At 41.0% G+C, this 15,515-nt stretch overlaps 1 protein-coding gene across 1 annotated transcript; it reads right to left on the reverse strand.

The window, feature by feature from the left end:
- Positions 1–702: 702 nt before the first annotated feature.
- Positions 703–7,938, reverse strand: MED7 (mediator complex subunit 7). Its single transcript, XM_081231959.1, has 2 exons — positions 7,862–7,938; positions 703–1,780 (listed from the first exon to the last, which is right to left on the reverse strand). The coding sequence occupies exon 2, from the start codon at positions 1,761–1,763 to the stop codon at positions 1,062–1,064; it is 702 nt and encodes a 233-aa protein (XP_081088085.1). The 5' UTR covers positions 1,764–1,780; positions 7,862–7,938; the 3' UTR covers positions 703–1,061.
- Positions 7,939–15,515: the final 7,577 nt, after the last annotated feature.

Genomic DNA, 15,515 nt, shown 5'->3' on the forward strand with positions numbered 1-15,515 from the left:
GACTTCTTATTCACGTGGTGAAGTCACATCAGTGTGGGGGGGTATGGGGACTGGGAGAGGGTAGAGTTAATGAAAGGAGGGCCTAGTCTTCAGGCTTTCAAGGACCTGAAATGATTGAACTTTTGCCATCTTCAAGTGGCTTCCAAAGTTTTCCTGGGTGTGACCATCAAACCAGCAGATAAGAAGAGAAATTTTTATGGGGCAGGCCTGGATTTTTACACCACATTCCACTGCTAAGAACTCAGTCACATGGCCTCACAGAGATGCAAGAGGAATGGGGGGAACACAGTCCCTAGCAGGGCAGCATATCTTAGGCAAGCAAGAATCTCTGGTGGACATCCAGCACTCTCTGCCACCAAACCCCCTTCCCAGGGCAGGCTTCCAGCCTTAAGCAAGTCTGAGTTTAGAAAAAGTATAGGTAATTACACAGACATTTTAATTATTAAAATGAATGTGACTAAAAGTGATCAAAGGACTTCTTAGTGACTGTAAGAAAGTTCTGGGACCCATCCAGGATAGGGACAAGAGGCTGAGACAGAGTGTTTGCAGGAGCAGCCAAGAGGAAAAAAAAACCTGCTGTTTTATAACTCTCCGGGGTTCCTCTCTTTTAACATGTTACACTATTCTTTTTTAGAGATTAACCAAATTTTTAAGTGAAATAAATCTAAGGATTTCATAATTTCATATTTATAAAGTTTGATATCCTTTATTATCTATCATTCTTAAAGCAAATGACAAATCTACTTTTCAGGGATGAAAACCTATTACTGAGGATATCTTCAAAGTTTACTGCAACTCCGAAAACAGGGATGTTCCACACAATAGAGGCAAACACTGCTTTTTAAGGTGATTACTCTTAATGTAGGCGTACTCATTTACCTAGGCTTGCCATAAAGTGAATGACATAAACTGCCTGTGATGTCTAACAACTGAGGAAGTTGGAGAGTCAAGCTGCTTGCAAGACTTCTAGTGCTATCTCTTTTGAGACTCTCTAAAAGTGAATTAACTAATATATATGCTATTTACTGAAACGAAAAAAAAAGAGGAAAAAGAAACATCCTTCATGGTCTTTCATTCATTTCGTCAACTAGGACACACAAAGCAGCATCTTTCTCTATAATCTGATCTCTCCTATGACCTGAATTTTCTCTTTGTTGTTCATCCTGTCCAGCACAATTGTTGCTATCATCAGCATCCATTGGTTCAGTTTTTATTCTCAGCCCTGCTTCCGAATGGGGCAAATCATCAGGCAAAGAAGCCAAGCAATTCTGAATCATCTCAATGACTCGTTCCAGATGCTTCTGAAATCTCTCAGCTGTCTCAAGGCGTTGACGTTTCTGCACCTCCATCATGACTCTCAAGGTCTCTCTTGCTTGGTGGGGTCGGTATTCATTTATGAGATGATGCACATGTACAAAAAGCAGCTTAAGATCTTCTAGCTTCTCTTCTCGTTTTATACTCCCAGGGCTCCTTATCAAGATATCTAAGAGGTCTAAGAAATTAATAAGGATAGACATATTGAGTTTTCTCAGTTCTTTCTTGTGATCAAACTGCATAGGATGAAGCCGTTCGATACCCTGACTTTCTAAAGGGCGAATGATAAGATCGTCACACTGGAACTGGTTGCCGAACATCATATAACTGTCCTTTATTGGAGGTGGAGGCTTGGGAGCGAGGCCTTCCTGAATATTTTCATCTGTATACTCCTTGATGTACTGCATCGGAGGGGGTGGGAGGGCGCTTACTTGCTGTGGCTCACCCATTGTGGAAGATCAAGAACCTACAGAAATGGACCATCAGACAAAAAATAAGAAAAAAAAATCACACACACACACAGAAATAGACCAAAGATTGAGAGTGGAGCTACAAAACAAATCTGTCACATTCAGCGACTAATGACAGAACATTTTCCCTTTTCTCCCCTGGCAGTTTGGCGCCCAGGACAAAATGATCTCCCTAGTCTCTAAAACTAACATTTACAACAGGGAAAGGTTGCATCCTTTTCTAATTAGCAATATATACTCAATCATCGTATTTTTCCTGCTCTACTTAATACTTTCATTGGCACAAAAAATATACTGTAGTATACACTTGACCCCTGAGCAACACAGGTTTGAACTTGCACGGGTCCACTTACATGTGGATTTTTTTCAATAGTAAATACTAGAGTACTACAGGATCCATGGTTGGTTGAATCCTCAGATGCAGAACCGCAAATATGAAGGAACTGCAGATACAAAAGGTCAACTCTAAGTTATACTCAGATTTTCAACTGCACAGAGGGTGGGCGCCCCTAACCTCCCAGTTGTTCAAGGATCAACTGTATTTTCATCTATAAATTAAATCATCTGGATTCCACACCCCTCACCAGTTATGCCTCACTTCTCTACCCTCCCTACAGCCAAACTACACATGCTGTCTTCCCATCTCACGTTAAAATCATTCGTTTTATATTATAGATTGATCTCCAAAAGCAAACACTTATAACTAAGGAACACTCTGACAAAATTAAAATTACTATATTCCAGACAAACTCACATCATCTGAGTTTCTGTGATCCAATTCCATTCCCTTTTTTCCTACAATATACGCTACAATTTTTTATAGACTCATTAACTTTTCTACATCTACTACAGAAATTTCAAATTCAACTATACCTTCAATAGCCACAATAACCTCCATCTACTCCATTTGAAGCTTAGGTATATCATAAAATGAGAATATCCCGAGTGCTCACTTAGATGGATCCTACCAGATTTTCAAGATATAACATAACACCATCCAACATGAGAGATAGCAAGTAATATACTGGAGGCACTTTTATACTTGGAATTTGTGAGGTAATAAGGGCAGCTGTGGGACAGCCCTGAGTTTCCACCAACCCACAGCAGTGAACTGGCTGCTGCTGAGAATCAATCTGTCAGTGGCCATGGGCATGATGCGTTACTCTAGCTGCTGAGACTCCATCTGTCAGTGGCCATGGGCATGATGAGTTACTCTAACTGTATCAACCCACACTTCACAGCTTTACTAGCCTTCTGCATATTCATTTTTGTCACTATCCGATCTGGCATCAACCTCCTACCTCCACAAAAACTGCTCATCACGGCCATCAACAACCACCACATGACCAAATCCAATGGACATTTTTCTAAGCTGATCTTAATCTCTCAGCAGCATTTTCTTCCTTTTCAACACACTCCCCTTCTCCTTCAGCTTCTGTGATACTACATTTACGTCTTTTCCTCCTACCACACTGGCCGCTGCCTCTCAGTCTCCTTTACTGCCCCTCCTTCTCTAGCCAAATTTTAATGTTGTCATGCCTCAGAGACTCACAAACTCGAAAGCCAAAGGTTAAAGGCAGGCAACATGAAGAGTGAAGGAGAACTGAGCATCTCCAAGCCAGACCTCAAAGCCTCCAGCCACTAGCATTCATGTGTGAATGAAGATTCATTGTTCCTTGGTCTTCAGTTTTCAAGTAAGGGGAAAAAAATCCAGATTTTTATGTGAAATTTCTCAATTTTTTAAAATACTGGCAATTAATTCCAGAAATTGTCAAATACTGTGAGGTCAAAAAGTATTTATCGGGCTTCCCTGGTGGTGCAGTGGTTGAGAGTCCGCCTGCCGATGCAGGGGATACGGGTTCGTGCCCTGGTCTGGGAGGATCTCACATGCCGCGGAGCGGCTGGGCCCGTGAGCCATGGCCGCTGGGCCTGCGCGTCCGGAGCCTGTGCTCCGCAACGGGAGGGGCCACAGCAGTGGGAGGCCCGCGTACCATAAAAAAAAAAAAAAAAAAAAGTATTTATCTCCAACAATCTTTGTGGTCTGCTGGCCACTAGTTTTAGGCCTTTGTTTTATGTTCTCCCTGGGATGATCTCAGTCAATTCCATAGCTTTTAATACCATTTCTATCGGTGGTTCTCAACCAGGTGTCATTTTGCCAACCAGAAGATATATGCAAGGTCTGGAGACACCTTTAGTTGCCACAACCAGGGAGGGGGTGCTACTGGCTTCTAATGGGTAGAGGCTGGGGATGCTATAAACATACAATGTACAGCAACAAAGAATTATCCAGCCCAAAATGTCAATAGATTGTGCCAAAGTGGAGAAACCCTGGTCTATATTTATGACGCTTGACTTTTTTTTTTTTAATGTAAGTATACTTGATTTACAGTATTGTGTTAGTTTCAGGTGTACAGCAAAGTGATTCAGTTATTGTTTTCAGATTATATTCCATTATAGGTTATTACAAGATACTGAATATAATTCCCTGTGCTATACAGTAAATCCTCGTTGCTTACCTTTATGTATAGTAGTTTGTCCGTTAATCCCATACTCCTAATTTGCCCCCCCCTCTCTCCCTCTCCCCTTTGGCAACCATAAGTTTGTTTTCTGTCTGTGAGTCTGTTTTGTACATAGATTCGTTTGTATTATTTTTAGATTCCACATATAAGTGATATAATATTTGTCTTTCTTTTCTTGACTCTTGACTTTTTATCTCCAGTCCAGACTGTGTCTGGGCTGCTCCTGCATGTCTCACAGGGCATTCAAACTTAAAAAAAAAAGAAAAAAAAAGTTCCTTTGAGTCCATCTACCATAAATACACACGCCCTAAACCTGTTCCTCTCATAGCTTCTACTCTTTCCTGTTTCAGTAAAATGTCCCCATTATCCCCCTAGTATTTCAAGCCAGAAACCTAAAGGTTATCTTAATCCTCCTTTTTTACCAATCTCCTCTCCTCACCATCACTGCCAAATTTATCAGGTCCCAAAACTTCGCTATCTCACTACCTCAAATTCATCAGTTCTGATCAAGACACCATTCCCTCTTACCTGGAATACGATGGCTTCCCAGGGATCTTTTTTATTTCACTACAGTTCTTCTATATAATAGCCAGTCTAATTCTCATACCACATTCCTTCTCCCTTATATCCTAGCATATTGTCTTCTAGTATTTGTTGGTAGCTCCATTCATTTCAAGAAGGCTTCAAATCAATGGGAATTTGGAAGTAGGTATAAACATCTTTAATGTTTATTTACTCTTTGTCTAACATATGACAATGATGATTATAATGACAGATAACACTTGAGTACATAGTATGTGCCAGACACTGTGCTAAATACTTTTCTCATGGTTGCAAGAAATCTGAGAAAAGAAAGGTGCTCTTTCCATTTCAGAGATGAGATCACCGTGGCTCACAAAAGTTGATCCACATGCGTAAAGTCACAGAGTAAAGGAAGGAGCCAGAGCCTAAAGATCTCAAACACTACATCATACTATCTTTCAAGGATAAACATGGCCTCCATCCTTGCGTTGCTTACAATCTATAAAGGAAAACAGACAAATAGCTAACTACATGTTATAAGGTTACTACAAAAGACCAACAGATCTGACTACCAAAGATAAATCTAAAAATTCCATATAGGAAAATGTATCATAAGCAAAATTAAAGGACAACCCCATTTTTCTGGGAGAAGAATGCCTGCAAGCTAACAAGGGCAAATATTAGAAATTTAATTTGATTTTTTAAAAACATATTTTCTGATTCCATCCCCACAAGAAAAGCACTATGACTTCAGCAGTTGCCTGTCTTATTCAGAACTCTACCTCCAGCACCTTAAACAATGCCTAGAAGGTGCTAAATCCTCAATAAAGATCCACTGAATGAGTTTTTTTAAAAACCTATATATTTTTAAAAAATAATAGAAAAATAGGCAAAAGATGATGAGAAAAATGCAAATGCTGAATAAATGCAGGAAAATATTCAGACAAACACACTGTTAAAAGCAAATTTTAAAAAGGATTCTTTTCATCTAACAGACTATTAAGATTTCACATACTCCATCATCTGACAAATGTTAGAACACCTTCTATGTGGCAGGCCCTGGATTCCAGCACAGGTCACACTCTCCTTCCTCTCAGTTTCTTCAGAGTGGCCATCCCAATTTTAGAAGCAGGCTCTTAGCTCCTCTGGCCCTGCAGGGAAGCCTACCGCGGTGGAGAGTATCCATTCCCCTCAGCTCTCACAGAAGCCACCATGACAGCCACCACATAACACTCTCAGGTGGCAGGCCAGTACGGCCAAGAGAATATGGGGAATCCTCAGACACAACTGACAGGAAAGGAGACGAACATATTTATTTGGAATTTGACCTGACGGTATCAAAAATTTTAATGCTGATATTCTTTGACCCAACAATTTTTTTTAGTTTTTATTTTATACTGGAGTATAGTTGATTAACAATGTTGTGTGACCCAACAATTCTATTTCTAGACATTTATTCTACAGAAATATTGGTACAAGTACACAAAAGTGTGTTTAAGGATGTTTAATGCAGCATTGTTTGAAAAGAGCAGGAAAAGCTGGAAACAGCCCATAGCTTCATCAATATGAGGGCTGGATAAAATGTCTATATATACACACAACACAGCCATTAAGAAAAAAGGGGTGAAAGTGCATGGGATGGAGGGTTATAAATACTGTGCACCATTTCCTTTATTTACAACACACTTACGAGTTGCAAATAGTTATAATCAACTTTTTAAAACTTCCAAAAACATCAATTCAGACTTATAGAAAAGCTGTATGAATAGTATAAAGAATATTCCATATTCTTCACTCAGATTCTCCAAATGTTAACATTTTCCCTCATTTGCCTTATTGGTCTCTCAACTCTGTACCCGCAAATACTTCAGTGGGTATCCCCCAAATAAGAATGTTCTCTTATAACCACATAATTACCAAAATCAGAGACTTAGCAATGATCTGGTACTTCAAAATAAATTTCAGACAGCCCAGGTTTCACCCCACTCAAGCCTTTTTAGATTGGAAGCCCAGTTTTGTGCCTCCCAGCACCATGTGTAATCCTCTACTTTAGCTGCCAATCCCCAAAGGGCAAGTCAGTGACAGGTACCATTGTTTCACATCCTCTCTTAGTTAATCTTCAAACCAATTCTATGAGTTAAGTACTATTTTCAATTTCGTTTTAGAGATGAGGATCCCAAGTCTGTCTCACCAAGGGGAAGTGTCTGCAACCAGATCAAAAGGCTAGTAAATGGCACAGCAGGAATTCTTAACCTTGGTTCTTGTACACAGTACAAGTTCCCTTAAATCAGTAAACTATGAAGCATCTAACAGTACAAAAGGAAACTGACGTATTACAGAAATCTTGTTTATCTCCCTATCACTTCTCTAGACTAAACTTGTCAAAGGCGATGGAGGTTTTTAGTAAAACAAGCGCCAGGCATCATAGCTGGTTATCAGACTCAAGATCCAGCTTCTAGTGTTTGTTCCGTTCTGCGGTATTTCACCAAAAAAAGAAAGGTATTCTAGGGTCCCATCCCCAGATTTTTTTGACTCGTTTTGTCTACTGTGAATGGGGCCGCTGGAATGTTGCTTTTAAAACCTCTCCAGATGATCTAATGATTAGGCTTGGCATCTCCCTCCTTCCCCGCCTCCCATTAATTCTTCTGATTTCAGGATTGCTCCCTGAGGAGGAAGAGCAAGGCTGGTTATCCCGTGAGGCTGGAGAGGCCAAAGGACTCGCCGAGGCCACCCACCTTAGCAAACCAGCCGCGAGGGACTAGAACTGAGGTCTGCCAACCTCCGGCCGGGCTCGGCCTCCCCACTCGAAGGAAGCCCAGAGCCCGCCGCAAGGAAGGCACCTTCCGCCGAGCGGTTAACCCCGGGGCTCAGCGAGCGGCAGGGAGGCCGCGCTCCCCGAGGGACGCGGGAAAGGAAAGCGGGCGAGCGTCTCTGCACCAGGCCTCCCCCCATTCCCAGCCCGCCCGGAGGAAGTCGCGGGGTCCGGAAGAAGAAATGCACACTGAACGGAGAACCAAACCGTCGCCACCCACTCACCTCAGCCCCGGGTTTGCACTGGCAGCTGCCTTCGCCACCGCCGCCGCCAAGACCCAACTTCCGACCTCCTCTTCCAGGAAGAAGCCTCTGACGCTGTCCCTTGATTGGCTGAAAGAGCTGTCCTTTAACAGAGGCTCTAGGCCCGCCTCTGACCGCTGGCTTGCTATTGCGCCTGCGCACAACCCCTCCCCCACCCCCACCCCCACCCCCAACCCCAACCCCACCCTCCCCACCCCCCCACCCCACCCCCCCACCGACCCCGAGCCGCCTGCCGCCTTCTGGCAATTTGGCTGCGGCTGCGGGGTTTGCAGTCGCGGAGGATTTCTGTACTTTGTATCAATAAAAGCAGCTGCTGGTAGCTTGTTCCTTTCTTTTTCTTTTTTTTTTTTCAACGCTTAAAATTGAGGCATCCATACGTCTTACGTAAACTTTAGACAATACAGTAAGCAGATATTTTTAGAAATGATATCGACTGTAGCCCCACTGTCAAAAATAACATTTAAAAATATGAGGTTGGACTCTATATGCTGTTTAAATATTTTGTAATCTGGAAATACTTGTGAACATGATTGAGAATCAATAATATAGTCTTAATTTGCATTTTTTCACCATCTATTCACTTTTATTTTCATTTTCGAATTCAGATTCTATTTCCAGGCAACAAATTAACAAGTGTAAAAAAAAAGGTACACTTAATTCTTTTGGAGGTTATTTTCGTAAGAAATGTTACACATTTCTAAATTTATGGGAATCTTCCAAGAGCATGTTGCGCTTACAAAAATAAGGTTGTTATTCTGATAAACGTTCTCAACTTTAACTCTTTAAGATTATTTGATTTTATTTTTTTAAACTCATTACGGAGAGTTCCCAAACATACACGAAAGTAGAGAGAATAGTGTATTCATCACCCGACTTCAACAATTATCTACCGATAGACATTATTTCAGTTCATCAAGCATTTCTAAAAAGTAAGGACTCGTTTTGTTTGTTTGTTCGTGGAACCAGAGAACCATTGTCTCATTTTAAAATAAATTAATAACTATTTAATATCATCAAAATCCAGTCAGTATTTGTATACCAATTATCTGAGGATCCGATAATGTCCACCCCTTTGTAACTGGATGATGTATCATTTAATTATCTTTTAATCTATAGTTTCCTTCCTCCACCTCAATCCCCCCCGCCACCATCAGTTTATTTGTTGAAGAAATCTGTTCAGTCTTGAGCATACCCCAATCAGGTTTTTCTCCCTTCACTGAGACCAATGTGACTACACTGTGACCTCCAATGGGCATTCTTAGTACTCATCTTATTCTACTCTCAGCAGCATTTGGCACATTTGATTTTTTGAATTGCCCGGGACTCAGTTATCAGTTCTTAGTGGGATGTCATCCAGGTGATAATACCCAGATGATATCCAGGCCCTGGCAACACCCTCTCCTTTGCACTCAGACCCTCTTATCCCACATCTTTATTCAATTGCGAAGGCTCAAATCTAAAGGTTCACCTTTACTCTTCTTTCTCTTGTACTCCATTCAAAACTACCATACCAGCCTTTTGTATTACTTCTATTTGGAAATAAGTAAAAGTCCTAAATATAATTAATTTTCACCATCCCCACTGCCTCAGTCCTAGTCGTGCCACCATAATCTCCCCTGGACTTCTGAAATAGCCTAAATAGTTTCCTTACTTCCACTTTTGTCCTTCCTTAGCCTATTTACCACACTGTCTTAAAATATAAGACAGACCTGAACAACACAATCAAAAAAGGGGTGGAAGACCTAAATAGACATTTCTCCAAAGAAGACATACAGATGTCCAAGAAGCACTTGAAAAGATGCTCAACATCACTAATTATTAGAGAAATGAAAATCAAAACTACAGTGTGGTATAACCTCACACTGGTCAAGATGGCCATCATCAAAAAAATCTACAAACGGTATATGCTGGAGATGGTGTGGAGAAAAGGGAACCCTCTTACACTGTTGGTGAGAAGGCAAATTGATAAAGCCACTATGGAGAACACTATGGAGGTTCCTTAAAAAACTAAAAATAGAACTACCATATGACCCAGCAATCTTGCTCCTGGGCATATACCCTGAGAAAACCATAATTCAAAAACACACATGCATCCCAATGTTCATTGCAGCACTATTTACAATAGCCAGGACATGGAAGCAACCTAAATGTCCACTGACAGATGAATGGATAAAGATGTGGTACATATATAGAATGCAATATTACTCAGGGTAATTTGTAGAGACGTGGACGGACCTAGAGACTGTCATACAGAGTGAAGTAAGTCAGAAAGAGAAGAACAAATATCATATAATAACGCATATATGTGGAATCTAGAAAAATGGTACAGATGAACCTATTCGCAAAGCAGAAGTAGAGACACAGACGTAGAGAACAAAAGTATGGACACCATGGAGGGAAATGTGGGGTGGGATGAATTGGGAGATTGGGATCGACATATATACACTACTATGTGTAAAATAGATAACTAATGAGAACCTACAGCACAGGGAACTCTACTCAATGCTCTGTGGTGACCTAAATGGGAAGGAAATCCAAAAAAAAGGTGATGTATGTATACATATAGCTGATTCACTTCGTTGTACAGCAGAAACTTACACAACACTGTAAAGCAACTATACCCCAATTAAAAAAAAAATCTAACCACTCTATTCAAAGTTCTCCAAGGTTTCCATCACATTTATAATAAAATCTAATGTCCTCACCATGGCCTATATAAGGCGCTACAAAATCTAGTCCTTGGCTACTTCTCCGATAATAATATTTCCTACCATTTTTTTCCATGCTCAGTCTTCTCCGGCCACAGGATTTATTTCTTTCCCTCGAAATGTTCAAGCCTACTTCTTAGACCCATTGCATTTGTCTGGAACTCTGTTTCCACAGATATTCACATGCCTCACCTCCTCACTTCATACAGGTCTCTGGTCAAATGTGACCTTGTCAGAGGGGTCTTCTGTGGTCACTCTATATAAAGTGGCATGCCCCAGTCATTCTCTTGGGGAATGTCCCCAATCCCCTTACTATGCGTTATCCTTCCTTCATAGAACGTGTTATCATCTGATATCATATTATGTAGTTGATTTATTTTCATTGTCTTTCTTCCCCATTAAAATACAAGATTCATGAGCAGAGGGCCTTTGTTTCATTCACTGCTACATCCTCAGCACCTAGAACAGTACCTGAAATTGGCAAGTACTCCATGTATATCTATTGAATAAATAACAAAATGAATACTGAATAATCATCATTTTCAAATGAATTCACAGTGTGACACTGATGGATAAACCAGGGTATATTTAGCCAAAACCGTTGTGTGAAATTATCTTCCTCCCAACTTTGCTATTGTGAATACATTGGATGAGCATCCTGGTTCCTGTGCACGTGTATATGTTTGTAATTTTTCTCCTTGATATAAATTTCTAGAAATGGAAGTTTGGACCCCAATTTTCAGTGTTTTAGTTAGTGGCAGGATCAAGGCTAGAATCTGGGACTCTTGACTCTCAGTCTAGTGTTCTTTACAGTAAACTACAAATGAATAATGGTATGAAATTCACGTCATGGGAGGGACTAGTCAAAATATGGTGTATAATAAACATTTGTTTAGGTGGCTATACTTCCGGAATCTGAATAGGAAGTTTATTCCTTAAAGATGCCTTCTCTAGGGACTTCTCTGGCAGTCCAGTGGTCAAGACTCCACGCTTCCACTGCAGGGGGCACAGGTTCGATCACTGGTGGAGGAACTAAGATCCTACATCCCATGTGCTGCGTGGCGTGGCCAAAAAAAAAAGATGTCTTCTCTAGTTTAACAAGGACTACATCCATTCAACAAACCTTTATTACATCTGCTGTGCCAAAGACTGCCCTAGATGGTAAAAATGACAGACAAAAGCCTTTCCTTCTAATGGAGAGACACAGACAACAACATGCAAGCAAATAAGAATTTCAAACAGTGATAAGGGCTATGGGGAGAAAAATAATACAAAATAATGCGGTAGCTAGGTGGGTTGGCAGGTAGCTTCTTTCTAGAAGGTGATCAAGGTAGCCTCTTCTAGGAGCTGTCTTTGGAGCTAAGACATGAGTGATGAGAAGGAGTCAACTGTGCAAATATCTTGGAGACAGCTAGTGCAAAGAGTCTGAGGCTGCCATGATCCTCCTGAGTTAGAGAGACAGGAAGGGAGACTGTGTGCTCCACAACTAACGAGCAAAGGGAGAGTGGGAGGAGATGAGGGGGCAGTAGCAGGCAGGAGTACATGATAACTAGCATCTTGCCTGTTTTAGGAGCTTGGCACATTATAGAGAACATCATTTTTATCACTTGATCCTAAGTGGCAAACAGAAGTAGTCACACTTTTTCTCCACCCTGTCAATTTTTTTAAGGTTAGGTTTATTGAGGTATAGTTTACATACAGTAAAATTAATTTCAAGTGAACAGTTTAATGAGTTTTCATTAATATATACTGTCATCTAACCACCACCACCAGAATTAAGATATAGAATATTTGCCTCACCCCAAGCAATTCCTTTTGTGCCCCCTTAGTATTCAATCCCCGCCCTCACCCCTACCCCTTGGTAACCACTGATCTGATTTCTGTTTACATAGTTTTGCCTTTTCCAGAATGTCATATAAATGGAATCGTGCAGTATGTAGACTTTTGTGTCTGGCTTCTTTCACTTAGCATAAAAGTTTTGAGGTCCATCAGCATTGTTGTATGTATTAATAGTTTGTTCCTTTTTACACTGAAGGAGTATTCCACTGTAAGGATGCACCATAATTCATTTATTTATTCACCAGTTGATGGATGTTTCCTTCAATATTTTGAGGCAACTTGCTTCTTCCCACCATAGCACATCTTTCTCCTGTCTGAAAGACTCCAGTCGATCACAACAATCCTGTGAATGACCTTATTTTGCTGTAGGGAAAAAAACCCTTCCCTTTCTAGTATGTATGTGTGTTGCCAGACTTGAAGTTTGGGACATTGGTTAGTTTGTAATCAACCATCCATTGCCTAATTGCCCTTGCAGCTGCAGAATTGCTACCATGGTGATGAATATTGCTGTCAAAAATATTGGCCTTTATCTGATAGGGTGTACTGACTTGATACCCAAATTGATGTCTCCCTCCAGAGGAAGATGCCTGTTGCTTTGAAATACGTAGGTATCTGTGCATGTGTCTCTTGATGAACTGTCAAGATAGAAAAGGAAATCCAGAGACAGTGCCAGGCAGGGCACGTTGCGGTGGGCAAGTCCCCACCTCCACTTTACTACTTCACTGGAGGTGTAAACTGTGTAAACTGTGGGTCTGCTCAGCTAACGCCCTGCATAGTGGACTAACTAGGTTCACGTTAAAGAAGTCCTTTGGGGTGAGGGAGTGAGAATGCATAATACAGGCTAAGAAAGACAAAAGGTGAAGCCAAGGGTACAGAATCGTAAGATGAAGCTGTTTTAAGTAGGCTGATTCAGCCTCTGGCATAGTGAAAATGTGGGGCTCTGATTCAAAGGCTTTGGAAAGAGTTCCCCTTTATCTCCCTCCTCTACCCCGTAACTCCTCACATTTCCAGAAGGCTTCCCCCAAATCCCTCTCAGGTCTTAGAGAACATGGCTCTTTCTCTCCTCTTACCAAGACCCACTGCTTCAAGTGTTAACTCCAAGGACACATTGATCCCCACAATCTATTGGTCTTTGTGTATCAGAAATCACAAGATGGGATTTTCCAGCCACCCACCAGAGCAACGGAGAAGGGCTTCCTCTCATCCTCCCAAGCTACCACTCCTCCCAGAATCCGTATCTTATTTCTCACCTCCTCCACCTCTACCACTTAATTTGCTCTGCAGAGAAGTTCCCTAAGTTTTACTGGAAACCCAACTTCCGTCCTAGTAGACCCTGTTGTCACAGAAGGGAATGAGCAGAGAACTGCAAGGCTAGCAGTTGACTCCCCGGCTCATACAAACACACATGGTTCTCAGAGGCATTCTTCTCAAATCCAACGGTTGTTAACTGTTATCAACAGTTACTCTAATCCAACTGTTGTTAACAATTTAATGATTTTCATGGACTCATGAAATTTATTTACAACTTTTTTTTTTTTTTTTTTTTTTTTTTTGCGGTATGCGGGCCTCTCACTGTTGTGGCCTCTCCCGTTGCGGAGCACAGGCTCCGGATGCGCAGGCCCAGCGGCCATGGCTCACGGGCCCAGCCGCTCCGCGGCATATGGGATCCTCCCAGACCGGGGCACGAACCCGTATCCCCTGCATCGGCAGGCGGACTCTCAACCACTGCGCCACCAGGGAGGCCCCACAACTTTTTTTAAATTGGAAAGACTTTTTTATAATGGACATTTAAAAAGGCATAATCTCATTATGAAATGAGATTTCATAATCTCATTTATGATTTTTTTATTTTTAGAATCACTTTCCACATGCATACATAATTTACAGAGTTCATCAGTACAGAGCATTTTGGATTATTCTATTATTTCTTAACAATATATCTAAACCTTTCTTGTGTTCCTGGATAGTGAGTATTTATGTCACTTAGTTTCTTTATCTTATATTTATTGAAAGATATCTTTCAGACTTTGTCATCCATCTCTTGTGCATATATTGAAAGGAAAACAAAAGTGAAACAGATTGGTTGAGATATTTCTAAGGCAGTGACTGCCACTTGGCGGACAGCAATATAAAAATCATCCTGAGGTCAGAGATGTTAGAATAAAATGGAAACAATAATACATTCCCATGGACATACCCCTTTGCATAATAGAAAAATTCCCACTCTGTTGAAGCTTTTCCTCCCAGACCATCCCTCCCTTCTTTTTACCCTACAGAAATCCACTATTGTGAATTTTGTGTTTATCATGTCCTTGTTTTTTTCTACCCTTTTAGCAAATGCGTGCCCCTACTCACATTGTTTGATCTTGTTTTTGAACTTTTCTAGAAATGGAACTATATTGTATGTATTTTTCTGACTTGCTTTTCTTATTCGACATTACGGGAGTCTCCCCCATGCTAACCTGTACAGCTGCTATTCGTCTTCACTGCTGTATCATATGCACTGTAGGCATATGCCACAATTGATCATTTCTCCTATTTGGCGAACATGTGGACTGTTTCCAGGGTTTTGCTATTACAGTTTTACTACAAACATTCCCCCAGTTGTCTCCTGGCAAGCGTTTCTCAGAGTTTATCCAGAGTATATACCGAGGAGGAAGAAGAATTTTAAGATTAAAATTTAAGAATTTTAAGATTAAAATCAGGTGGGCAAAACTTTTCTGCCAGGTGCCAGAAAATAAATATTTTAGACTTTGCAGGCCATGCGGTTTCTGAGACAGCTCCTCAAATCTGTCATTTTCATGTGAAAGCAGCCTTAGACAATATTTAAATAAATGACTGTTGCTATGCCCAATAAAACTTTATTCATAAAACCAGGCAGTTGGCAAGATTTGACCCTCAGGCTGTCAGCCCTGATCAAGATGATAAACTTCACTATTCTGGGTGCCTACAAATGCTGAGGCACCCCTTCTTTTCTTCCCTGATTATCCCTAGAGGAGACATGAGTCCTGTCTTCACTTAGTCTATGGACTGGACTGAATGACCATGTTCAGGGACCTTCAGGGAGA

The sequence above is a fragment of the Mesoplodon bidens genome, assembly GCF_964165515.1.
Source record: "Mesoplodon bidens genome assembly, chromosome: 4".
In the NCBI taxonomy this organism is placed as follows: domain Eukaryota; kingdom Metazoa; phylum Chordata; class Mammalia; order Artiodactyla; family Ziphiidae; genus Mesoplodon; species Mesoplodon bidens.